Source organism: Corvus moneduloides, chromosome 5, assembly GCF_009650955.1.
Source record: "Corvus moneduloides isolate bCorMon1 chromosome 5, bCorMon1.pri, whole genome shotgun sequence".
Classification (NCBI taxonomy): domain Eukaryota; kingdom Metazoa; phylum Chordata; class Aves; order Passeriformes; family Corvidae; genus Corvus; species Corvus moneduloides.
In genome coordinates this window covers 37355905-37381126 of record NC_045480.1, presented here as the reverse complement: position 1 = coordinate 37381126, position 25222 = coordinate 37355905, and the positions used below count along the sequence as shown (strand labels likewise).

The window sequence follows — 25222 nt, the reverse complement described above, 5'->3', positions numbered from 1 at the left end:
TTCCTGTATAACACCATCCTCCCTTTTCTTGCACTAAAAGCTCTAGCCAACAAATATGAAATTCCTTGTCAGACAGTACCAGCTTAAAATAGAATTTTGCTTTTTTAGTTTTTTTTTTTTTTTTTGAACTTCAGGCAGTACCCTTTTCCTCTCTACATTGTAACTCTGGGCATTTTTTAATAGCACCAAGCATTACAGATGCAAAGATGAAAAGATTTGCTGTGTCGTTCTTTTTTACGTTTATAACCTTTAATGTTTTCCTGCTCACAGCAGCAGACAATGGGTAATACAGAAGATCTTTTAATGTTATAACTATGTACCTTTAAAAAAATTATCCTTTCAAATATTGTGTTACCTTTCTTTCTGCTGATTTAAAAGATTTCAGAAGTCTTTTGGAAACTAAAAATTATTAATTTACAGAGAGTTTTCAAAATAAAAATGAAAGAGGAGAAGTGGTTGTTTAGGAAGGAAATGAGAACAAAGTGGTAATAACAGTAATACAGATAGTTGGAGATAACGCCTTTCTTTCTAATAGAAGACTCCCACTGACACATATGCAGAAGTTGGGAGGACAGAACTGTTCTCTGGGTAACCCAACTGTGAAACTTCCTCCAAGAATACATTTGAGGAAGAAGGGCTTGTGGGATTTGGAGTGAGAGGTTAAGTATTCATTTGCACTATCAGAAATCTCTAAAGACAGTAAACTAACTCTGATCCTTAAGAACTTTCAGTTTCCAATCTAAATCAAATAGAAACAATGAAAATATATTAAGGTCTGTTTTCAGAGTCTTGAGTGCACATCTGCTTTCGTGTAAGTAAGGATACCTGATAGTATCTGATAGTGATACCTCACTATCTGATAGTGAGGATTGCAAGGCTACCAAATATTTAGGCAGGGACTTTGTTTATGGCTGTGAGAAAAAATTAGGTAGAGTCATTGATTTGATTACCATGTTGTGTCTTTTGGATGTTTTCTGATACCTTCTGGTCTTCTGGATCAAGAGGTCACAGTTCTGGAGCCAGCAGGGAATGACTGAGAATCATAGAATCACAGAATATGCTGAGTTGGAAGGGACCCATCAGGATCATCAATTCCAACTCCTGGTCCTGCGCGGGACACCCGGGAATCACGCCATGTTCAATCACACCACTGAGGCTATTCATTGTAACAAGATTGCTGTAGGGATCCCAGCTATAGTATTTGTTGGTCTCCAGCGAGACGTGTTGCTAATGATCGGCCTCAGAGGTACAGCCTTAAAGCTGGTGTTGTCAAGGAGTAGGTAGTACAGCAGGCAGAACCAATGGGCTGAAACAGTAAAGAAAGATTTGTTACTGAAAAGTTGAAAGCTTATTTGAAGGAGTAAATGTACTGTAGGTGAACTTTAACTCTCCAAATTTGACCAGTTACAAATAACCCTATTCATTTGTCCATATGAAGAACAGTATGGAAGAGTGTCCAGTGTGTTCCTAGAGTGCAGAGGGAGATTGGTAAGGTAGTAAAAGATTTGCTGGAAGTGTGTGCCCAACCTTGCACAAGGCAGAAATGTAGTGATGAGATTGTTAAACCCACAAAATATATTCCATAGTCTGTCCTGTTCACATGTGCAATGAGGAGAGCTTCCTGAAAATTTGGCACAGGCTGCTTGGCCTTATGTCTGGGAATGTGATGCTTCAGATTTGAAGCATTACAGTAATTTCAGTATTTTCCTTAGTCACTGCACCTGAGCCACCAATGGACTTGCCATATATTGAGGGCATTTGATTTTCTGTGTCTGTAAGTGACATGATTTTACTGGGATTTTGGTTAGGTCTTACTTGTATATCAGTAGTTCTCAGACTTTCTGGGCTGTGTTGCAAGTGTTTCTTCCTGTGCATACGTAGTTGGACAACAACTGTCCCCTTCCTCCTACCACCCCTGAAAGTGTGCACATCTCTGGTACCAGATGTGCTTAACAGGAGCTTGTGAGGTCAGTCTCCCACCCTTAGACATTTATACTCCCATCTCCCCACCAGGACAGCTGGCTGCCAGATGTCATGGCAGCCATGCCAGAGTGAGGGAAGAGTGGTTGCCCTTGGATAGGGAGAGAAGGCTTTGCTGCATGCCCTGGTCAGGTTGCAATTCTAGCACATCCCTCTGGTTCAGGAAGCCAGATGATGATCTTGCAGTCTTGCAGCTGTGGCTGTGGGCCTTCACCAACTGCCAAGTTTAAACATTACAATTCCCACATGGCCAATAGAAGGTGGAGAATTTATGATGTGGAGGCAGAAGCTTTAGAAAAAAAGAAGAAATAAAAGCTGAATGGACATTTTCTGAGCTTTCTGGTGACACACCTTCTCCCCCACTTTAAGAACTGCTAATATCCTGTATACCTTGGCTGGATTGTCACTGAGATCTTAATGACAAGTTGCAGACTGAACTTGAAGTGTTATTGTGGTTTAAATTAGATTCTTTGTATGGAAATCCCAGAGGAAATTGTTCACTTTCCCTCTAAGGAATAAGTGTGCTTAGAACAGAAACTGAGACACAGGAATTTGAAGTTGATGATATTACTGAAGGAAAGGTGGGAATTGAAATAAGATAATAAATCTGATGTAACAGGGACAGTGGTGTTCAGTAATGAAGGGATTCGAGTTTTCTGAACTTGGTAGAAACATGATACATGGTGCTACACAAATGATTAAACGACAAACTAATCTCTCTCCAATTGCTTTGTATAGTTATCTACATGTTGGTCACGTTTTTCACTGGTTTGCCTTTCTGTAATTGAGTGACACCAACACAAAGGACGCTGCATCAGGTCTGCTACTCTGGCATTATCTGAAAGCTGAGCACAATCATTCATCACCTGGGTATGAAAAGCTCTGTACAGGTGCAGGGCTAGACATAGCCGCACTGCCTTCTACAATCAAAGCTGTAGTAAGTCACTACTTCTTGTGTGACATTCACCAGAAATTAACACCTTGGCAAACTCTTCGTGCTCAACAAGTTTGGTTTGAAGACCATGTGCAGTGAGGTAGTGAGCTTGCTATAGCCAAAGTATTGCTATTGCAGAAAGTAACCATCACTCCTTACAGTAATCTTTTGTGTTGCTAGCAATAATAATAGGCAAAATGTTTTGAGATATTAAATGATAATTTTTTTACTATGTGCTTTTATCTAAATTTGCTTTGAAAAAGCTTGTAAAAATCTCTTACCCTTGGGAGGGTATAAAACCCCCAATCCCTATCATAGTAAAAGGGAAATCATTTGATAAGTGCTTCCAGTTATGTTGCAGAATCAATGACCACAGAGCAAATAATGTGAAGAATTGGGAAAAAAAAGAAAGCCTACACGATACCTACAATTTAGTATACAAGTATAGATTGTATTAAAAATCTCTCAAACTCTTTCATCATTAAAAACCCTTGTATTAAGTTAGGTACAGAACTCGTTATTATCTCAAGACTATTAATTATGTATATGTCTAATCCTCTTTAAGGAGCAGTTTTGCACCATTATGTGCATGACAATATTCCTTTTGTCCTATTTTAGCCCCAAGTGTTACCATTTGTGAATAATATAAAAGAACTGAACAGCTGAAAAATCAAAGACCTTAAGCTAAGACTGGCATTTGCTTTTCAAGAATCCCATTGCAGGAGAAGAGGGATCTAGAGTATCTAGGGGACATTTGGCAGGATTGTCAGCATAGGATGAAAGGTGACTTTGCACACTTAGGTACGATAATTCAACAAAAGCTTAGCAGTTGTGTCTGTTTTGGGAATCACACAGGTAAATCTATTAATCTATTGCAGTACCTAATGAATAAGCTGTGAGTAAGATCACAGAAATTGGGATCAACACCGTGGACTTGGTAGGCTGTAATTTGGTTTTTTGGGGGGGGAAAAAACCAAAACAGAAGTGGTAATTTGTGCTACTTAGTGGCCAAATAGTGGGGCATTGAAAATAGCATGTAATAATGTAATAAATTCCTCTTTTAAATAAAATTCTAGGTAATAGTTAACTTTTGGTTTTAAAGCTGGTGGATATGACTGGCTAAGCTGAAGTAGTAGAAATTCTGATGTTAGTAAATTTAGTATTGCAACAGAGTCATTGGGTCATCAGGATGACAGCATTATCCAGAGGTAGATATGTGGATTTTTCTCCACTTGGCCAAGCAGCATTCACCTTCCCTAACCCAAGCTCAGCAGAGTTAAAATTGCTTGTATTGAGCTGACGTTCTTTAATGAAAAATGACAGCGTCTTTGTCCTATTTTTGTCAGATATTAAATCAGCATTACAGGAGACTGCCAAGTGGAAATAGGACAGGATAAGCTGTTACATTAATAGGTTTGACTTCTACCTGGGGGGGCAGGGAGGATGCTTTTTACAGTAACTAGGCCATATAATCTGAGAGGACTTTAAGTCTGGCAACAGTTACATTTAATTACTAGATTGACTCTGTAAGTATGGAAAACAAATGTCTACTCTGGATGATTAGTTTAAAATTAGCAACATAGAATCACAGAGTATTCTGAGTTGTAGGGGACACACAAGGATGATTGAGTCCAACTCCCAGTCCTGCACAGCACTATCCCAGAGAGTCACACCATGTGCCCGAGAGCGTTGTCTAAACTCTTGAACTCTGTCAGGTTGGTGCTGTGACCACTTCCCTGGGGAACCTGTTCCCCAACCACCCTCTGGGTGAAGAACCTTTTCCCAGTATCCAACCTAAACCTCCCCTGACACAGCATCAGGCCGTTTCTTTGGGTCCTGTCACTGTCACCACAGAGAAGAGATCAGTGCCTGCCCCTCCTCTTCCCCTTGTGAGGAAGTTGTACCTGCAGTGAGGTCTCCCCTCAGTCTCCTCTCCAGGCTGAACAGACCAAGTGACCTCAGCTGCTCCTTATACAGCTTCTGCTCAAGGCCCTTCACCACCTTTGTGGCCATCCTTTGGGTCTTCTCTAGTAGTTTAGTGTCTTTCTTGTGTTCAGTGCCCAAAACTGCACACCATATTCAAGGTGGGGCTGCCCCAGTGCAGAGCAGGGCAGGACAATCCCCCCCCTTGCCCAGGTGGTGATGCTGTGCCTGATGCCCCTCAGGATGGTGTTACGGAATACATATAGTGCATGTAGCTCTGTGCTGCTGCAGTTGGAGCTGCAAGCTGGGCTCTGGGGGGCAGAGGTGCCCCAGGCAAGAGGCTGGGAACTGCCATCCTTTGTACAACAAAGAGCCCAAGGGCCTGGTGACTGGACACCGGGAGGCACAGCAGGAGGCTGTATGTACATCCAGGTTTGCCCCACCCAGATGCTTTTCCAGCTATGTGTTGGATATTTTGTCCAGATGGATACTGAGAGATGGTATCAAAAGCTTTAGTGAAATCCTAAAAGATTACATTGACTGGCTTCCCTCGATCAACTACTTGGGTTACCTTGTCATAAAAGGAAATCAGATTTGACAAGCAGGGTTTCCCCTCGTGAAGTAGTGCTGGCTGTGACCAATGACTGCGTTGTCTTTCAGGTGTTTTACAATAGCTCCCAGAATAATCCTCTCCATAACTTTACCGGTCACTGAAGTGAGACTGACAGACATGTAGTTTCTAGGGTCCTCCGTGCCCTTTTTGAAAATTGGAACATTGTTAGTCAACTTCCAGTTAACTGGGATATTTACAGATTCCCAAGACCTTTCAAAAATCATCCAGAGAGTCCTTGTGATGATATAACCAGGTCTTTTAGGTATTCTCAGATGAATCCCATCAAGTCCCATAAATTTATATGGATCCAGCTGGAGCAGCAGATTCCTCAGAACTTCAGGGTCAACTGGGAGTTCAGCATTTTCACAACCGTGAAGGTTCAGTGTTGAAGACAGAGGCAAAGAAAGCATTAAACATCTCCACCTTGTCAATATCCTTGATGTGAGGTGACTGTCCTCATCCTGTAACAGGCTGATGTCATTTCTGCACTGCCTTTTAACAATGTATTTTTAAAAAATCTTTTTGTTGTCCCCCACAGTTCTGGTCAGCTTCATCTTCAATTGAGCTCATGCTGGTCCAAATGTCACGTCCTCCATCAGTTTTCTTTAAGATTTTTGTGAATCAGAGGGAATTTATCTTGCTTGAAACTGCCCTTAGCAGTCCACCTCTGCCCCACAGTGCATTAGGTTAGACACAGTTTTGATGAGTGAGGTTTCCTTCCCCATTACTAAGTGCAGTGCTCAGGTGATGCATTCAGGAAGGAAGATGTCCCCAGAAAAGGGGAGCAGCTAGCAGCATGCATGTCCTCACAACCTGTGCTACTCTTTAGGCTTGGATTTGGGGGTTTTCTGGCTTTTCACTTAATACAGGCTGTAGCAGAAAAAAATAAACTGAGTGGGCTTCTATAAACTTAAACAAAAGGTTTAAGATTGTGCTTTATGGCAGATTAGGATTTATCAGTTTGATTGTAGCCTCCTCCTCTGTGAAGGAGCTTGTGGAGAAGATATGTGCTTTTGTGGAAAAAGAGTATTTTAATAGCTGCACAAAGTTATGGAGGAGAAGGCTGATACTTGTATTCTACCTTTGCTTTTCGAATAAGCCTCCTTATTGTGTTCCCCTTGCTTGGGATCAAACAATTTTGAAATGTTTGCTTACTGAAAAAGGCCTGAAATTTGAAAAACCCAAGTTCTTTGCTTAGTGTGAGCTGTTTTTGAAATATGTTGGTGCTTTCCTACAGGTGCATTATATAGCACAAAATTCCTGAAATTTCTGAAAACCCATGGTCTTCCCATGTGGGTATAAAATACTTTTCTTACCAGGCTGCATACAGACTTTATTACTGAGACAAAAATGGCTACTTTTTGTAATTCAGAGATGACGCTTTAAAAAGAATTGCATTAATCAGAAGTTAAGCATGCTTCTCCCTGCATAAGCACACCTCTTTGCAGAGAAAACAAATTCCCTTTTTATTTTTTTCGCTCTATTGTAATAAACGAATTGCTTGCTGCTCTATGGCGGCCTGTGCTTCTTTTAAGTTTCTCTTACCATGTGTTCCTGAATCCCTCATTCTAATCCTTGAATGCAGTAACATTTTTTAGTATTGCTCTTGCTTTCCTAAGCTACAATGTATTTTCCTTTGATTTCCTTGTGGAACGTTCCGTTGCAATTAGCAGCAGTCAGCACTGATGTGTGAACCTCTGAGCTGCAGGAGAGAATTGAAGGAAGGTATAAAGCAAAGACACTATACTGGTTTACATGTTGTTTACATGTGGAAAACTTGCCTTACAGGTGGCAGTCTCAAAATAGAACTGTTAATGAAATTAAAGAATAAGCAGATGGTGCTCAGCCCACAAAATTTCTTATTTTTGTTGTCTTTTAAGAAATTGGCAGTGAAAATGGTTCAACAAGAACTGTTCTGACTTGAGTTGATGTTTTATAAGGCAGAAAAGTATTATTTAGATACTATGTTTCAGAAAAAAATACAATCTTTTTAATGAAATTGAATATAGTCTTTTTCATATTCAAACATTTTTGCCACAATTTGGGGATTAAAATTTTCTTTGGTTTTAACCTGGTAAAATATTTTCTTTTTAAGCATTAATAAATGAACCAAGGGCCAAAGCATAGCACCCCATTTTATTTCTCAGTTCCTGCCTTTATGGATTTGAGATATTTAAGCAATGTCTTTCTTTTGAGTTATTTAATAGGAATTCTAGCTATGGCAGAGAAAGTATTTACCATTTTAAATTTGCTGTAGAAGATGCCTCATCTGTAATAACGTTTTGAAGCAAAACCATAAAAAAAAGTAACCAAGATACCTCTTTTAAAAAGTTCCTTTTTTTTCCTATTGAAGGGGGAGGATCAAGAAAGACAATATTAAGCTAATGGGTTCTTCAGAGAAGATTAATTGTTCTCTGCATGCTTTAGTCTTGAAACAAGTTTTGCTACACTTTCAGTTAAATGAGGCCTTGAAGTCAGCTCTTCAAGGCTTGTAATGTATTGCTTTTATTGGACTGCTTCCTCTGCTCTGGCTCTGCTATTCCATCTTCCACAGTACTATTCTAACATTTCAAAGTCTATGAGAAGCTTTAAACTGCAGCTATGAAATATGTTGGGTTTTTTCTCACCTCTTCCATGTTTTCTACCCTTATTTCCCTCCCCTCTATGAAGTATGTTCCGCCTGCACAGAGCCAAGACCTTCACTAGTGATAGCGTGAATCAGTATCTCAGTAAACGGCAGAGATGGAAAGGTGTGGTACGTGGGGTTTTGTTGTTTGCTTCTTTGATGGAATATGAGATTCTAGCGATAGTAAATGTATCCCCTACCTCTAAACACAGAGTTCTTAGCCAAGAGCCCTCAAATCCAGAAGGATGCTGCATGGGTTTCCTGCTCCTCCTTGTGGGTGAGAAGAATCTCCTGCTGCCTTTTGGATAGCTGTTGGGAGATCTTCAACTCCAAATTCTGATATTTGAATCGATGTAAGTGAGGTACTCCTACAGCATGAGATATACCAGGTGAGTAAAGTGGTCTCGAGTACTCTCTGTAGAGTTATTCCAGCCATAGGTGTCTGAAGTAAGACTGTGAATTAGTTCCTTGGATGCGTGTGTGTGGTCTTGGTGAGTCTTCTGTCCCTCCTTGTGTTTTCTTGAATAGTTGTTATTTTTTTATTTATGTAAACACTACAGGAAAGTTTGGGCTAAGAAAGGCCAAGAAGTGTTAACTTGACAGTGAGGCTGTGAAGCTCTTTGAGCAGGTCCAGGCATAATGTCATCCTTCAGGGTCATCTGCAGAAAAAACCATCCTCAAGGAGAGCAGCTATCCATGACGCAGGAATCAAGTCTGGGAGAAGACTTTGATGCCAAACGTGGGGTAGATGGTTACTCTGGCCCAACTTTGGCAGTGGGTGATGAGACCCTTGAGTGCTCATTGACAGAGCAGTGAGTAGGTGTCCAAATTGTCAAAGTCATTGCCATTATTTTGTGTAGAGAAATGGGGGGAGAAATCTCTGCAAGATGCAGAGTTTCTGTCTTAGAGAGCAAGCTTGCCTTTTGCATGAATAGTCACATCAGTCACCTCTCAGGGAGTTAACAAGTTTTGCTCCCATTATTATCTTCTACCAAGACTGGTGATGACAGGGGAGTTGTCAAGCTGTTGTGATAAAAGGGAGCAGACTGCCAGGATAGTCCATGTAGCTTTTAATCTTTGTGTATGCCTGAGGGGCCTTGGGAAAAGGATGGCAGGGAGCAGGCTGGATTAATTTTTCTGGATGAAATGGATATGTCCTGGGGGTTGGCCTACTTTAAAAATAATTAGAATTCTTTGAAATCTGTTGTCCTTGAGCACACTTCATCTGTCCTATGTCCCCTTTTCTCCGATTCTCATATGCCTAGATCTTGTGGTTGAGAGATGCCTTGTGCCTCTTTGGGAGGCATTTGTTTTGATAATATTTCCCAGGGGTGCATAATTTCTAAATCAAAGCTGACTTGCATGTATGTGTGTGGTGAAATGCACACTAGGACTGCAGGTAATCAGAGGTACCCAGTTTTGCTCTTAAGATGAGAACAGAGACACTGCTCGACTTAAAGTAAGGTGTGTGAGACACTGATTCTCAGTTCTGAACATTTATATTTACTGCAAACAAGGATGTGGTTTTCTTCTTTAAAATAAACTTTAAAAAATAATCCTATATGTTTGCATCAGGTGACAGAGGTATGGTTGGATCCTTACAAGGAGCCTTGATGGTGATCATTGATTGCAGCCAGCACAACTCCACGTTAGTGTAGCGAGATGCATTGGTCTTGGTCATATCTTGGTTTTTTCGTATTCTTATTCCAATCTCATCCTCAGCTGAAGGATGAATACCTCATTTACTCTATTTCTTTTTTTTTCCTGCTCATTTTGGTTTTTTTCATCATTCATTCTTTGTGGGAATTTGGGGAGTTAATTAGGCTTATTGTCACAACCCCCTGTTCAACAGCTTAAGAGTTTTCTTGCATTGCAATAAGGTTTTAAGTGACATGGATATCTAGAAGTAAGGAAGAAAGATAAATGGTCAGACTACTCCTCTTGACTTTTTAATAGTTTGGCCAATATATCTTCCAATGGGTTTGTCACAGGATATAACATGTGAAGGGTTTTATGCGAGAAATGAGTTCTCATTTTAAACTCTACAATCCATGTCTATGATAAAAGAAGACTTCACTGCCTTAAATATTAAGCACCAGTATTTTAATGATAGACTTGGCCAGTTAGCATTGCTGCAAAGGAGAGGCAGATTGAACAGGTTTTATCTTGTATAATATTTGCAAGAATTTATTCTGTACTGATAACTTGTCAAAATCCTGTTTGCAGTCTAATCCCAGCAATCATAATTTTTCAGGAATGGCTTCACAGCTGTTAATTTCTAAGAAACAGACAGAACTTTTATTTATAATTTGGTTTATCTAGCAACCATAATGTACTACTTAATGTTACCAAAAGCATAATGTTGTAAGCAGAATTCATTACAATTTCTATGTTGATGCTTTAAAAACATATTTTATTAACTTAACTAAATAATCTTGACTCTGATGCCTTAAAACGTTCATTGGTGAGAATGCTTTTGCATGTCAGAAATAATTGTTTGGGTTTTTTTCCTTGTTTTACTCTCCGAGCTGAGATTTCTTTATTGCAGAGCATCATATTTTTTGTATATTTACTAAAATGCATGGCATGGGCATTTATTTAAAGCCGAGTATTACTGATGAGGAAGTTAAGATTTTGGATATTCTGTAAGTCACTTTGGCTTTACAAGTGGAAACTTTTCAGCAGTGTATATTTAGTAGATATATTCATAGCCTAGCACCAAACCCCAACAACTTTCCTGTAGGAAGTCCATTTTCTGCCCTACATGCATTTATTAATTCTGTCACGCCTTAATGTTCCTTAACTGGCTTTATACTGTATGGGCTATAACACTCAAAGAAATTTTAAACTGCATGAAAAAGACCAGTTTTGGCAACTCAAATGTTTTATAACTGGTGCTGATTTTATCCCAATCCATGTTAGCCTCCATGATGTTCCTTTACCTTAATATGTTTGCTTTTAAAGTTCTGGTTTCTTAACTTGTCTGCGGACTAAAGATATGCCAGCACTAGACTGACACATTCCCTAATACGGTTTTTTATCTAGCTGTAGTGGCATAAAAGATTGGCTACAAGGGTGAGAATGTACATGGAAGGAAGTTCTGCCTGACATTTGGGTGCACTTTCTAAGGAAAGGGTAGTTTGGACACCTAGAAATATGTGTTCAAATCATCATGCTGTGAAAAGTCACCAGTTCTTTATATATTTTATACATTTTGATGAAAACTCTATTGATATCTTATGTATTTTAATGAAGACTCTATTGAGACTCAGAGCTTTCCTGAAAAGGGAGAAGTGCCCTCTCCTAGTGGAGGGCAACTGCTGGTTGTGCACGTCTTCCCTCTCCTCCACGAATTTAAGAACATGCAGTTGTCTCCTTAGTTCTGTAGTAAGAAAGAAAATAATCCTATGTTTGTAGATTTGGTTTGAAAGAAGAAAGGGAGATTCATATCACTAAGAATATTTAACAGAAACATACTTTGTTGGGTAGAGCACAACAGTGTTCCTGCATTACCATTAATACCACAGAAATTCCTGGGAGAGCAGTTGTGGGCTTCTGGGGAAGAGGAACAGCACCCCTCACCCAGACCACTCAAAATAATCTGTTTTACTGTTGTGGGCTTCTCCTACTTGGATTATTTCTGATACAGGATCTGGGTGTGGTGGCTCAGTAAACCACACAAGTCACACACGCAAGTCTGCTTTTTTTTTCTGATGCTCTTAATACACCATGAGTATCTGACCCTAAATGAATTAGGGACGTAAGTGTGCTGCCTTTTGTGCCTCTGCTTTCTCAGCACAGCAAGCAGTTCTCCAAAAGAGTATAAATGTTTAGGGAGAAGAACTTGGTGGTGAAGGTTTGTCCATGTTTGTTTTGTTCACCATAGAATGGTTTGGATTGGAAGTCACTTTAAAAATCATCTGGTACCAACCCCCCTGCCATGGGAAGGGATACCTTCCACAGGACCAGTTTGTTTAAAGCCCCATCCAACTTGTCCTTCAACTGTTCCAGGGATGGGGCATCCACAACTTCTCTGGGCAACCTGTTCCACTGCCTCACCACCCTCACAGTAAAGAATTAATTCCCCGTATCTAATTTAAACTGACCCTCCCTCAGTTTGATGCCATTCCCACTTGTCCTTGTAAGAAGTCCCCTCTCCCTGTCTCCTGTAGACCCCTTTAGGTACTGGAAGGCTGCTCTAAGGCCGTCCCAAGGCCTTCTCTTTTCCAGGCTGAACAACCCCAAGTGTCTAAGCCTGCCTTCATAGAAGAGCTGCTCCAGCCCTCTGGCCCTGCTCTGGACTCAGTATTGTGTTGTAATTGAGTTGTGTAGTCTTGGTTTAAAGGTACAAAAGAAGCAAACCCTCTCGAGTCAGGCAGCTGCTGTCCTGCCATTCTGCTTGTTCTTGTTCTCTCTGATGTCCCTCAGAGGTGCTGAGGGGGCTCTGAGGATGGGCACTGCTGGTGGGAGCAGGGCTGGGCAGCCCTTGAGCCCTCTGTGTGCCTGTGCACAGCTAATGGTTGTAGACAGCTGGAGAGGCAGCAGTGTTGTCTGTGTTTTGCTACTTCCAGGCACTCTGTTTTTCAGCTACCCCTCGCTTCCAGCAGCTTCCCTCCTGCCCCACTCCTGTTTTGAAACAGCTCAGCACTGGTGTTTACCCTGCTTATGGATGCCAAATTCATTTGGCTTGCTCATGCAGCTGTCGGTGGGGAGCCCTTGATCCAGCTCAGCGTGCAGGTGTAAAGGTGCTCGCGTTGGCACACAGACAGGACAAAAATGCATGGTGTAGAAGTACACTGACTGCAAAAATGTAACCATCCCACTCCATAACATCAGCCTGATATATCCAGCACCTATCAGACAGAGGTTTATATCCAAAACAAATTAGCAAAACCAAATATTTAAAGGCAACTCATCTGCAGCAGCTAAAAGATACAGTTTTCATAAATCTTCTGCAAGAACTAGGTGCATCTTGTAATTCATATTTCTGCTGTTCCACAGTTCTCATTACAGACGAGATGGAAAATATCCCCTTCAGGTTTTGCTGTATATCTGCAGTGATGGGAAGATAAACATCCCTGTAATGCATCAATGTTGACACTCAGAAGCCTTCCAAACTTTGGTTTTTAAATCAAATGGGAAAGTTAGCTTTGAGCCTCTTCACTTGGTAGGGAGAATGGGCAAGTGTTTATTTGTGGTTTTTTTCCTTTGCTGCATCTTATATAAATCTGACATCCTTTACAAATCTGCAGTTGCAGATATACTGTCAGGAATTATAGAACTGGAAGTGCTATACCAAACAAAAGGAAAATATGCTATTTCCAGGTAAAACACTACGTCTGAAGCAACAGCTAAAGAGATGCATGGAGTTATGCTGTTCCTGTTCTGTTGAAATTATTAAAAATGGAAAGCTGCATAGTAGCGTATTTTTAAGCCGTTACTTTTTTTAATTGAAGTGAATTGAAAAGTGAAAAGTTCCAGGTTTTGGTGGAATTTTTGTATTGTTTGTGTATTTGTTTTGCTTTATTTTTATCATTTACTGGGAGTGTTTAGTGGGATAGTGAATCAATCTGGTTTTCTCTATCTTAACTTACAGTATTTGTCCAAGTCTATGTCAGATGATAATATATTGAGAAAATGTTGATTTGCATAGCTTGCATATCACAGTTTTAAACAGAGCATATACTTCTTATGTTTTGCTGTTGTCATTTGTGTGTAAGAACTTTTGAAAAGAAAGCACCTCATCCCAAAAGGCGACTGATTATTGACAGCTGTAGTATTGGCATGGTTGACAGCCATGGGAATGCATTGTCTCTTACAGAAGGAGCTCTTTTATATTGCTTTTCCTTACCATTTTCAATATAAGAGTTTTGCAGGTTATTGAACAGTAGCAAAACACAGTGGATTTTTTGTGTGTATGTGTATTTTGATTAGAGTATCATCCTTGTGGATTTTAGGTTCTTTTGCTGATTCTGTTTTGATGTACAGTAAGCAGTTCTATACTGTTTACTGTCCTGTCCTGGTACATTTGCCAGTTCATCCTTCTGTGGTATTTGATGGCTGATGTATGTAGCTTCTCTCTTATACTGGAGATTGAAACACTGACAATTTTCTTCTTTTGCCATTCTTCCTCTTGGGAGGCACTGTCTCTCTCCCCAGTCAGACTAAAGTATGAACTGCCTTACTGACTCTTCGTTTTCCAGCTGCAGGCCAGATTTTGCTGTTAGAGACAACAGACTCTCTTTCCCAGGGACTGCAGAAGGCTTTTGAACTGAGTTTTCTGACAGGCTTTAACAAAATTGTCTTTGTTCGAAGTTGAAGTGCAAGGCTAGCACGTAAAGGTCTTGGTTCAGTGAACTGTGTTCCAATTTAAACACCCATTTAATGAACTAGATAGATCATAAGTAGACTTTGTAATGTCTCTTCCATGTTAGATGCAGTAAGTGAAGGACACAGTTTTCATAAATGCAGCTATTAGCAGCCCCATTTGAAACCCACAAGTAGTGTACATGCTTAGGGCTTGTGGAAGTCACTCCAGATGGAAACAGCATTACTGGGGTGATTATACCCTGAGGAAAGGCTCGCTGTCATTTTGAGATCAATTTTTAGCCAATGTTCCATTCTCAGTATTTACACGGAGAGTCCAAATTGTCAGAACTTCAGATTTCATAACAAAAATGTTTACAGGAAGTGAGCATTTGTTGAGAAGATTGTGTTGTTTCAAAGAAATACCTGTTGCTGTGCTGTTTGGATGGTGAGGGTATCCTGCAGACAGAGGCACCGTGCTAAGAAAACTGACTTCCATGTTTTCCAAGCAAGAAGGAACCTCATGTGTCTTTTTTTGTGTGTGCTGTACGCCCATTAATTTGAACAGTGGAGTGCTGCAGTCCCATTGCTAAGGAGACAGTGCAGACAGGAGAAGTAGTTCATTTGCATCTTCTCCAGATGTGTGGTCAGAAATGCCAGCCATAGTGTACCTGAGCTGGAAACAAAAAAGTCACGTTAAAAGTCTCTTCAGGATCTGACAGATGCAAGGAGGTCCCTCAGAAGATGTTCAGGACTAGAAGTTAATCCTTGGTACCGTGTTAAGAGAAGGCAGTGGGATGTCAGTTCCCAAAGTTGGTTTGGAGAGTAATGTTTTGATCGTTAGTTTCATATAGCTTCAAGTTTATATTGTGGCACCACCATGGATCATAACAAACTAAATGTCAAGGCAGGCAATTACTTGAAGTTCAGGTGCAGCATGTCTGCCTTTTTGATTGGCCCCATGGCCTCAAGGTGCCCACGGTGGCTTCCATACTCCAAATAAAAGATACTGCGTGGCAAGGTGCACACAACAGACAAATGTGCAAAGCTGGAAGCACAGAGGAGAACAGGCTGCTTTAGTGGAGTCCATTTAAGGGAGTTTGTGGATTATATCATAGTATTCTTGCTGGCTATCTAAAAATTGCGGATACCCTGGCTCTGCTAATACATTATGTGGCTTCTAAAACAAAGCTGTAAGATAGATTTTGATATTCATCATGTTTACTTCACAGCAAAACAAACAATACCACTAGTTGTATATGTCACAGAAAGAATAGTCTATTTTCCAAGATTGATTTGTCTGTTCAATAAATCGGTTTTTACTAGTTTAGTGTTGTTGCAGATATTTTTTACTTTTTTATGCTTCGAATGCATGTACTGTGTTGATTTTTTGGGGGATTTTTAAATATTTGATGCAGATAAGAACTTACCTTACCTCAATGGTTCAGTAGACTATAACTAATTTATTGGCAAAATAACTAATTTATTGGCACACATTCTCCTATGTAGGAAAGACCAGGAATGAAGGGCCAAGAAAAAATGAGATCAAATAGCAGAGAACACAATTGATAACAAATTATTTCCCTTTTGTTATCTAGTCAAGCAGTACACAAGGTAATTATATAGATACCCTGAATTTTTGAAATCTTTTGGGAGCTCAGATGAAACTTGCAGAAGCAGGTTTTAGACTATATGTATAATTTGCATACAATGCACTTCTTGGCTTTAGCTGGCTGTTTCATTGAAGAAGCTTTCAAAATGGTAGGGTTGATCAAATTCTAAAAAGCAATTTAAAGAAAAAGACAGAAATAGACTATGGTAAAGCTTGAGAATGGTGACAATATTTCAAAATAAATGAAAATCTAATCATGCGGTTTGCTCCTTAATAGCAAGAAATATGAAATGAGATTGACGTATCTGTCTTTAAAAATTGAGGCAGACAAGATACATCACAGAAAACTGCATCCCTTGATCAAGCGTGTCTATTAGTGATGGATTTATTGTATTGTAAATGTCATTTACTTGCTGAGTTATATAAAAGAAATGCATGATTTTTAAATATCCATCTGTCCCAGATGATTGAGAAACAAGAATGAAGTTCTTCTGCAGGCTTGAACCAGTGCAGTGTTCATAGCTGATGCCTGCAGGGCTGGAGAAGCTGGCCTCAGCCACTTAGAACGTGACAACTGATGATAGTTTTTGTTTCTTTCTGAGGCTGTTTCTGAAAAATAATAGAAGTTGGATTTTATCAATAGCAAAGTTATGGATTATATATTGTAACTCCTTTAATTCAAAGCGAATGCTTGTGTTGTGATTTAACCCCAGCCAGCAGCCAAGGCCCCCGCAGCCGCTCACTCACTTCCCCACCAGCGGGATTGGGGAGAGAATTGGAAGAGTAAAAGGCAGAGAACTCATGGGTTGAAATAAAGACAGTTTAATAGGGAAAGCAAAAGCCGTGCACACAAGCAAAGCTAAACGAGCAATTCTTTCACTGCTTCCCATGGGCAGGCTGGTGTTCAGCCATCTGCAGGAGAGCAGAGCCCCATCACATGTGACAGTGACTTCCCTTCCTTCTTCTTCCCCACTCTTTCTATCCTGAACATGATGCCATATGATCTGGAATATCCCTTTGGTCAGTTTGGGTCACCTGTTCTGTGTCCCCTCCCAACCTCCCGTGCACCCCCAGTCTCCTCCCCAGCATGGCAGTGTGAAAGGGAGAAAAGGCCTTGGCTCTGTGTTAGCCCTGCTCAGCAATAACAGAAACATCTCTGTATTATCAACCCTGTGTTCAGCACAAATCCAAAACACAGCCCCATACCAGCCACTGGGAAGAAAATTAACTCTACCCCAGCTAAAACCAGCACAGCTTGTTTTCACCTGCTTATCTCTACAACTTAAAATTGAATTACTTAAATTTTGGTGGTTTCAGTCCAAAAGAAACAGTTTTATCTATTTCTTTCTTCAATTTACAGAAAACATTCCTAAAATGGGCTTGGTCTTGGTAAAATTAAAAGCCTTGCTCCTTCCTCGTCCACTGTGTAATAGTGCTACACAGGAAAAGGAGAATAATTTTTCCTTTTGGAAGGAAATGAAGCTGGACAGAGGACATCTTAGAAGTTCTTGAAAATCCCTAATGTTCATATGAATAAACATGAGTTCTATTTTTAGGATCTCATTGAAACATATGCATAACATGAAGGATATTCCTAGAGCGGAAACAGAATGTGGAAGGAACAATGACTCAACTAGAAAGGTCACAAGCTTCATTTAATGTTGACATGTAGTGATGAGAACAAATCTTGTATTGAAGCTCTTGAGTGATGCTGTATTTTAAAGCCTTTCACCTTGGAGGGCACAGCTTCCCAGGAAAAAAAAAGATGAATGAGGTTTTTGGGATGGGAAGGAGATGTTTGTCACTGCTGAACTATTAAGGGCTGTGGAATAAAGTTCCTAGCAATTGCAGCAAAGCACTGAGTGTAAGTGTAGTACTGGCTGAGACCAGCTGCCAGGCACAGGTACAAGGTGATGTGGCTGAAGATACGCAGGGTGCAGAAGTGAAATGAGAAACTACCAGACAAAATGTCCGAGTGATAGAGGTGTTAGTGTTCTGGATTATGGCAATGTTGCAGCAAACTATTTCATTCTCATGTCTTCTTTCTCTCTTTTATCTTCCATTTGATTGTAAAAACTACGGGAATTGTTTGCCAAGCACTTGACAGTGTACGCATGTGGCAGCAGTAGAGTAATACTATAGAAAGAGTAAACCTACATGGATCAGCATATACTACTTGCTAAGACATCAGTACCACACTATTTTCAGGTATTCAGGCTATTTTTCCTCTTTGTTTTTATTAATTGTCAAAGTTGCATAGTCTTGTGGATCTTGGGGATCTTGGGAAGGAGGTAATTTAAGCTTCTAAGAAGTGTGTGAGTACTATTTTAGTAATCTACATTACTAAAAGAAAAGTCCTCTTCTGCTAGCCTCTCTTTACAATGCAAAGACAGTAAAAAAAAGAATGTTTTTTTTTTTTAATGAAGAGGGTAAGAAATACTCCAAGAGTCATGAAATCTGAAATCTGGGAGCCTTTTTACGTCTTACAGTCAGCTCTGGTAGAGATGGGGTCTCATGCAATTGGCCATTTTGTTCTTAATACTCGTAAGTTTATGCATTTAAGTTTATCCAGTTAAGCATTCGTAAAATCCCTCTAAAAAGAAAAGTTGTGGACAGTTGTCTAATTATGGTATGTATCCCTTTTTCTTCTTGCATCATAGGCCAGAAAGGTGTTAGTCAAAGTATTATGAAGCAATTTTCTATAGCTCAGGTATGTTTCTGATTAAACATTGTTTTCAAAATCTGATTGTATTGCTCCAAGCCACATAGCCCTGTGGTCCTCCTAATCACTTGGAGGAAGGAGACAGGATAAAAACACCCTGCACTTTGGGCCATCATTGCTGCAGTCTATTTTTCAGAAGAGATTTCCTGAGGAAAAAAGGTTTAACTTTTTAGGCAATACGTGTTGGCCTTTCTGTGAGTAGTGGCACCTTGACATCTCCTAAGACTTGATGTGGAGAGCGGCTTCAGGAAAAGAAGGAAAACTGAAACTGATTGGGTCGTCCCAAGACTAGACAAGAAACTAGACTTTATCTTGGAAGGATGGGTCAGGGTCTGATGGGCTTTGCTTACCTGGGACAGATTTTCTCCCTGGTGCTGCAGTAGAAGAGCTGTGCCCCAGGGTTCAGTGCTCTCCTTCTCTTTGGCCTCTTTGTGGGGGTTGGCTGTAAGAACAGAATTTTGAACAACTAAAATACAATAAAATGTTAAATGGCTGAATTTAGCATGAGATTAGTCAACTGGCATACAAATTAGTTTGGGGTTTTTTTACATTTGTGTGGAGTCTCATCTATGATACAGTAACCCATATGGTGCATTTGAGGGTAACTATAATGAACAGGTGCTTTTTTGTTGGCTTGGAGGCCTGAGTCACTGCAGTCTCTGTTTAAGAATGAATTAATGTGGGTGATACTCTACAGAAGTTCGTAGTTGAAATGCCATGCTAATGACAACGTAGACTGCAGTATGTAGAAATTTATCTGTTGGGCAGAGAGAGAAGGAAGGTTATGGATATTTGAAGAGCAGTTGGTGGCAGACTGTTCTACAGTCAGTGGGTCAGCTGGTGGTTTATTAGATCAGTCTTAAGTGCTTAACCTAAACTGACTTACCTTGTGTGATGTACAGTATTTGTCTTTCCTCAATTTGTGTCACGAAGAGAGCCAGGATCAGTGCAGGCAGGTCTCTTGTGGTCTGGTTCCTTGGGACCAGACAAATTGTACTTGCATGCAACAAAAAAAGCCATTTAATTAGCCAGGAGCAAAAACACACCTGAAAATACGCAGTATATAGGGAGATACTTGCTTTTATGCTTTTTTATTTGTGTTCTGTCCCACTTGATCAAGACCAGGTTGGATGGGGCTTTGAGCAACCTGGTCTAGTAGAAGGTGCCCCTGCCCATGGCAGGGAGGCTGGAAGTGAGAGATCTTTAAGGTTCCTTCCAACCCAAACCATTGTATGTTTCTATGATTACTTCAGCTTTCTTTTACTGAAAATGTTGATTGGTCTAGTTGTAATAAACTTGTAGTCAATTCTTGCTGTTCTGAGTTTAAAAGGTTTTCTGCCATCTTTAGTGTGCTGTCTGTAAGGAGAGGATTTAAGAGGCTTTGGACCATACTTGTGTCTTATCAAGGATCCTCTAACAACTTTTCTGTTACTCCACAGCAAGCAGCTGCAGATACAGTTTTGTGTCCTTTTTATTGCACAGGTTACTAGTGCCAACATGTTTTCATTTCTAGAACATGGGAGAGACTAAAATACATCCCCTTAGGTAATGCAGCAGCTTCATTTACGATTCAGTTTAAGAATCTTTCTGTTACTTGAAAGTGATTGTAATCTTAATGATAAGAGGCTATTTTGCTGGCTTTGAAACTAGGCTTAAGTTACAAAGTCAAGGACAGATTTCTTTGATATCAGTTTATTCAGGTATTTATCTGAGTCTTTCTATTTTAAATCTTATTAATTACTGTCCAGATTACATGGTGCTCTCCATACTCACAAGGAGAGGTACATTGAGAGGCACAAGGGCAGTAGGTTTACATTAGATATTAGGGAAAAACTCTTTCCTGTGAAGGTGGTAAGGCACTGGAACAGGTTGCCCAGGGAAGTTGTGGGCACCCCATCCCTGGAGGTGTTCAAGGCCAGGCTGGATGTAGTTCCAAGCAATCTGGTCTAGTGGAAAGTGCCCCTGCCCATGGCAGGAGGGTTGGAACTAGATGGTCTTCAAGGTCCCCTCTCAACCCAAACCATTCTATAAGTCTACAACTGCTTGTGGTTAACTCTGCAAAGTTCTTGGGCGTAAGTGGGGGCTTTGAGTGAAATGGACCTTTGTCAAGGCTTCCTTAACACACCATGACTACAGATGGGACCAGGGGTAGTGTCACCATAGCCAGGAATGGCAGGATGGGATGTGTAAAAGCTGAGTAAGAGTTGAATCTCAGGCAATGAGGAAGGAGATTGGTCAGTTTAAGTGCTGGTTCAATATTCTCCAAGCACTGAGTGCTAGTGACAGTGAGGACAATAAGACTGCTATTTTTTACAGTAATTTGTTCTGAAGCACTCAGTGTCTTTATTTTTACTTGCTTTCAGTCAGGCAGAGTCTAATTGAGAAACTGCTTGCGCACAGGAATTCCAGGAGTACTGCATCTTTCCTAAGGAGGAATCATGTAAAATAGGTAAGGTACAGGCCGTGTTCTCTCTGCCATTTTTTGTACTCTTAAATCTCTCTGAAGGTGAGAGAGAGAAGTTGGCAAGTTTTGGGTGGCCAATGGCATCCCTTGTGAGAGACTGAGTTTGGCACAAAGCACTCTGGCCAGGCCTCTGGGTAGTCTCTGCTTTCAATGAAGGTATCTAAACTTCTCAAAGTAAAGGAATTAACTCAGTCTGGACCAGATGCATATGAGTGTGACAATTGCATTTGTAGAAAATCCAGACTCCAGGAGAGACATAGCCAGCAGGAAGTTCTGGGGGAGCAATGTCATTGGAAAAGGGAGTGAAGAGCAAGGAGAGGGGGTAAAGCAGTGCAAGTTGAAGGAGCAATTGTGGCAGGATTGCATTACTTTGCATGAGTTTTAAATGATACGTGCACAGCAAGGCCAAAGAGGATGACGGAAGTATCATTAGGTGCCCTGACAAGTGAAAGATCATATCACAACGGAACAATTTCATTTAAATGGGCTACTTAGATGGGTATTGTGCTGACATCCAAATGTGGATACATATCTTTAAACAAGGTATTCTGCAAGTAAGCAGGTAAAACTCAGGATTGATTATGCTCCCTTCTGTTAGCCAAATAACCAGGGAATCAGGTTATTCAACTGAAAATAAGTATCCTTCCTTCTTCCATAGGATTTGTTACCTGAGGGCTTCCATAGATTAATACCAGTTTCTGTGCCTTGTGAATGACCGTGTGAAATGTTGGCTGCAGACCATGGCAGTATGCAGCATTGGCCTGAAGTCACTGTCCTAGATGAATGCTTTTGCTGTGACAAAGTAGATGGTATCCAAGAAGACAGGAAAAGCTAGTTGGCCTTCTTGCCCAGGAAACTCATTCAAAAAATGAAATAAATTTGATAAACTAAGGCTTATCTTCTTCAGCATCTTTCTTGAACTCACAGGTTCAAACACCAGCCGAGATGACCTCAGATATTGTTTGGTTTTTGACTCATTACTAGATAACAGGAGGTTGTTTTAGTCCATTATTTGGAATCAGTGATACAGAGACTCATGTAGATTAATGCAAGTCAGTCAGAACTTGAATGCTAAATTCTGTCAAACTCCTTCATCATAGCAGAACACTGAACTGTTAACAATTTCACATCTTTACAAACAGTTCCTCTCCTTTACTATGTGCCCTTCTTAGTTTTGGATGTGCCACTTGCTTTTCCACAAGCAATGCTCTCAAATCTCAGGAATATCAGCTGTAAAATAGAATAAAATTGTTGATCTTTTTCCCACTAAATTGTTTCTCCTTGGCTAGCGCAGGTAATTTTGGGGCTCAAAAGTCCTGCTACTTTGTTATTCTGTCAGTGGGCTGAGCCAACATTAATGGCTGTGGTCTGCTGATATCTACTGAAAACTCAGTGACTTCTGTACTGCAGAAGTGTATGTACTAGTGATTGTCCTGTTCTGCCTTATCAGACAGGACATAGGAAGTGAGTGGGAAAGGGATTTCGCTCCCTGCAGATGACTAGCAGTTTTATTACAGGTATCTATTCCTGGCAAAACTTTTTCATCTCAGGGAGGTGCTTGGGATCTGAGAGAAGGCAAGCTGGATAAAGGATGGTGCAGGGCATTGAATAGTGTATCACATGTCAGTCAGCTTGATAGATGCTGTGAAATCTAGGAAACGGGTGAAGGAGGAAGTTGCCCTGCTGGTTTTTTTAGTTAAATTTCATGAAAAGAAGAAATCAAAACCAACCCACAACATTTTATTTTCCATTCCTCAGGTATAGGTGGGAGTACAAAACACATTAGTATAGAAATGCTGCTCAACACACATTTCTCCAAAGCTGCTTGTGGCCCTTGCACCTCACTTACACTTCACGGTTATGTATTTTTTAATAAGTAGAACATACGTATATGTGAATATGCATATAGTGTAATGCTTGCTTGTTTATATCATCACAATTATTTTTAATTGTTTGGACTTTGTGATTCATAAGTGGCCTCTGGCCAAGTTTTGTGCTGAACACTCCAAAAAATAATAGATGTGGTCATTGTCTTATAGGATTACTTGCTTTTTGGAGATGCCATCACGGCAATGTGTCTGTGGTACAAAGCTGTATAGTCATGGTAGTTCTATGTACCAAAACTTATTCCAGGGTGGTAGATATGAATTAGTCTTGTTTAAATTTGTTTTGTTTCCCCCAGGATGTTTAAGGGGGCAGAAATCTACTATGGAGAGGTAGCACTGGTTGCATAATGGACTTTCATATTGTCAGTTTATGTCCAAATTGAGGGCAGCTATGAACATAAGAATATAGCTTACAAATTTATATTTTCTTGGAATTGCTGGTGACAAATACCATCAACAGCATGGTTTGTCACATGGGTTGCACAAAGCATGCAATGGAGCAATTTAGCAATCTGTTAGTTTTACAAACATGCATTTTTAAACTTCAGAAGTTTTTTCTAACTTAGTGTAAAATTGTATTTATCTCTGTGTTTGTGCAGTTCTCATAAATGATCTGTTCTAAGTATGCATTCCATCACCTTTGGAGTGCCTCTGAAGTACACTGAGAGGAGTCACAGCAGGATAGAGACTGTTTTGCCCAGGCACTGTGACAGCAAATGGCCCTTTCAAGCCAGATGACTTGAATGTCATTGCTCATATCTGACAAAAGAACTCTCGTGGTCCAGCTTCAGCCCTAATTTAGTCAACAGGATTGCCTTGTGATGAAATTGCTTGATGGAAGGTTTAGCAAAATATGATTTAGAGGCAGTGCTGCATGTGGAGCTTAAAACAGACTTTTTTTGTGCAAAAGTTGTAGTGATTGAAAAGGCTTCTTTTTTTCTTACTTTTTTTTTTTTTTATGTGATAGCCGAAGTGCCATAGATCTTTATCCTTGTTTGGGAAGCTGGGTGTTTTTCCATTTGTGTGTGCTTCTGGTCTGCAGCTGGTCCTGCAGTGGGTATAATTCCTAGTTGCTCGAATGGAGGCTACTATGGCAGGGGTGGGAGGTGGGAGGTCTAATGGGATGGAACCCTTTAAGAGTCAGACAACTGTGTTGAGGCAATCATTGCCTGTTTTACTTCTTCTGAAGTTCTCAAATGAAAATTCTGAAGCAAATCCACTTTTTTAACATCAATTTTTTTTCAGACATTATTTCATAGACAGTTTTAGGGAGTTGCCATTCTTGAACTAGTTACTGAAGAAAAGCAGATTATGCAACTTTCACATTGGCAGTTTTATTGCCAGCTACAACTCCAGCCCTCCTACCAGATGACAGTTCTTGCAGCTTTGTTAAGACCTCTCACGGTTTTTCCTTTTACTTTGTGTAATTTATAGGCATATTTTCAAAGGGAAACAGTTATGTTTTCCATACCTTCAACTGCATTCCTGTCTTCTGCAATAAGGCACCTAATTTGTGAAGTAAAATGACAATGAATGACCCCCATTTTTTTATTTACAAGTCAGGTAGTGACTGTATTTATGTCACGTCACTGTTTTGGAAACACCCATTGCAGTTACTCATACATGTTTCCCTAAGGAGTGAAAAAAACATTCAAAAAATAAAGAAGCATGCAGCAAACTGGATCTAGAAAACTGGTAGGAAATCCTAGGTCCAGCCCTATGGAAAAAAATAATGATCTGTGGAAAAAACTTTTTTCTATATTATGTGTCCTTTTTATAAAGATGTAATGAGATTTTGTTGGTTTTGTTATTTGTCTTTAGATGTGAGAGAATATGCAGTTTTTGCTTCTCTCCCCTCATTTTTGGACAGCATAGAAGTGCTGTTTTCAGATGTATGTTGTGCTCACTTCTGCTGAGCCCTCCCTTCACCTTGCTGTTATTATCTTTTTCAAAGCTTTTTAAATAATTTTCAGATCATCTTGTTTTGCCACTTTAGAAAGGTTGTTGTGGTTTATATTTTTATATGCATGCCTTCCAGTTTGACTGTTGTTGTATGACTACTTTTACCTGAGCCAAACTTGTAATCAGTGAGGAACACTGATTAAAAATTATTTCAGATTTTTGATATTTTTGATATGTCATTATTTTTTTTTTTT

General features: G+C 40.0%; 1 protein-coding gene across 3 annotated transcripts in view; it reads left to right on the top strand.

The window, feature by feature from the left end:
- The window catches only part of GALNT7 (polypeptide N-acetylgalactosaminyltransferase 7), a 71987-nt gene that overhangs the window by 2545 nt on the left and 44220 nt on the right, over nt 1-25222 (top strand). The window contains exon 1 of one of the 3 annotated variants that reach the window (XM_032110016.1): nt 17792-18202. The exons of the other annotated variants lie outside the window; for them this stretch is intronic. Coding sequence (XP_031965907.1) covers nt 18152-18202 — 51 coding nt within the window. The 5' untranslated portion in view covers nt 17792-18151. Of the gene's footprint in view, nt 1-17791; nt 18203-25222 lie in introns of those variants that run through there. 3 annotated transcript variants of the gene reach the window in all.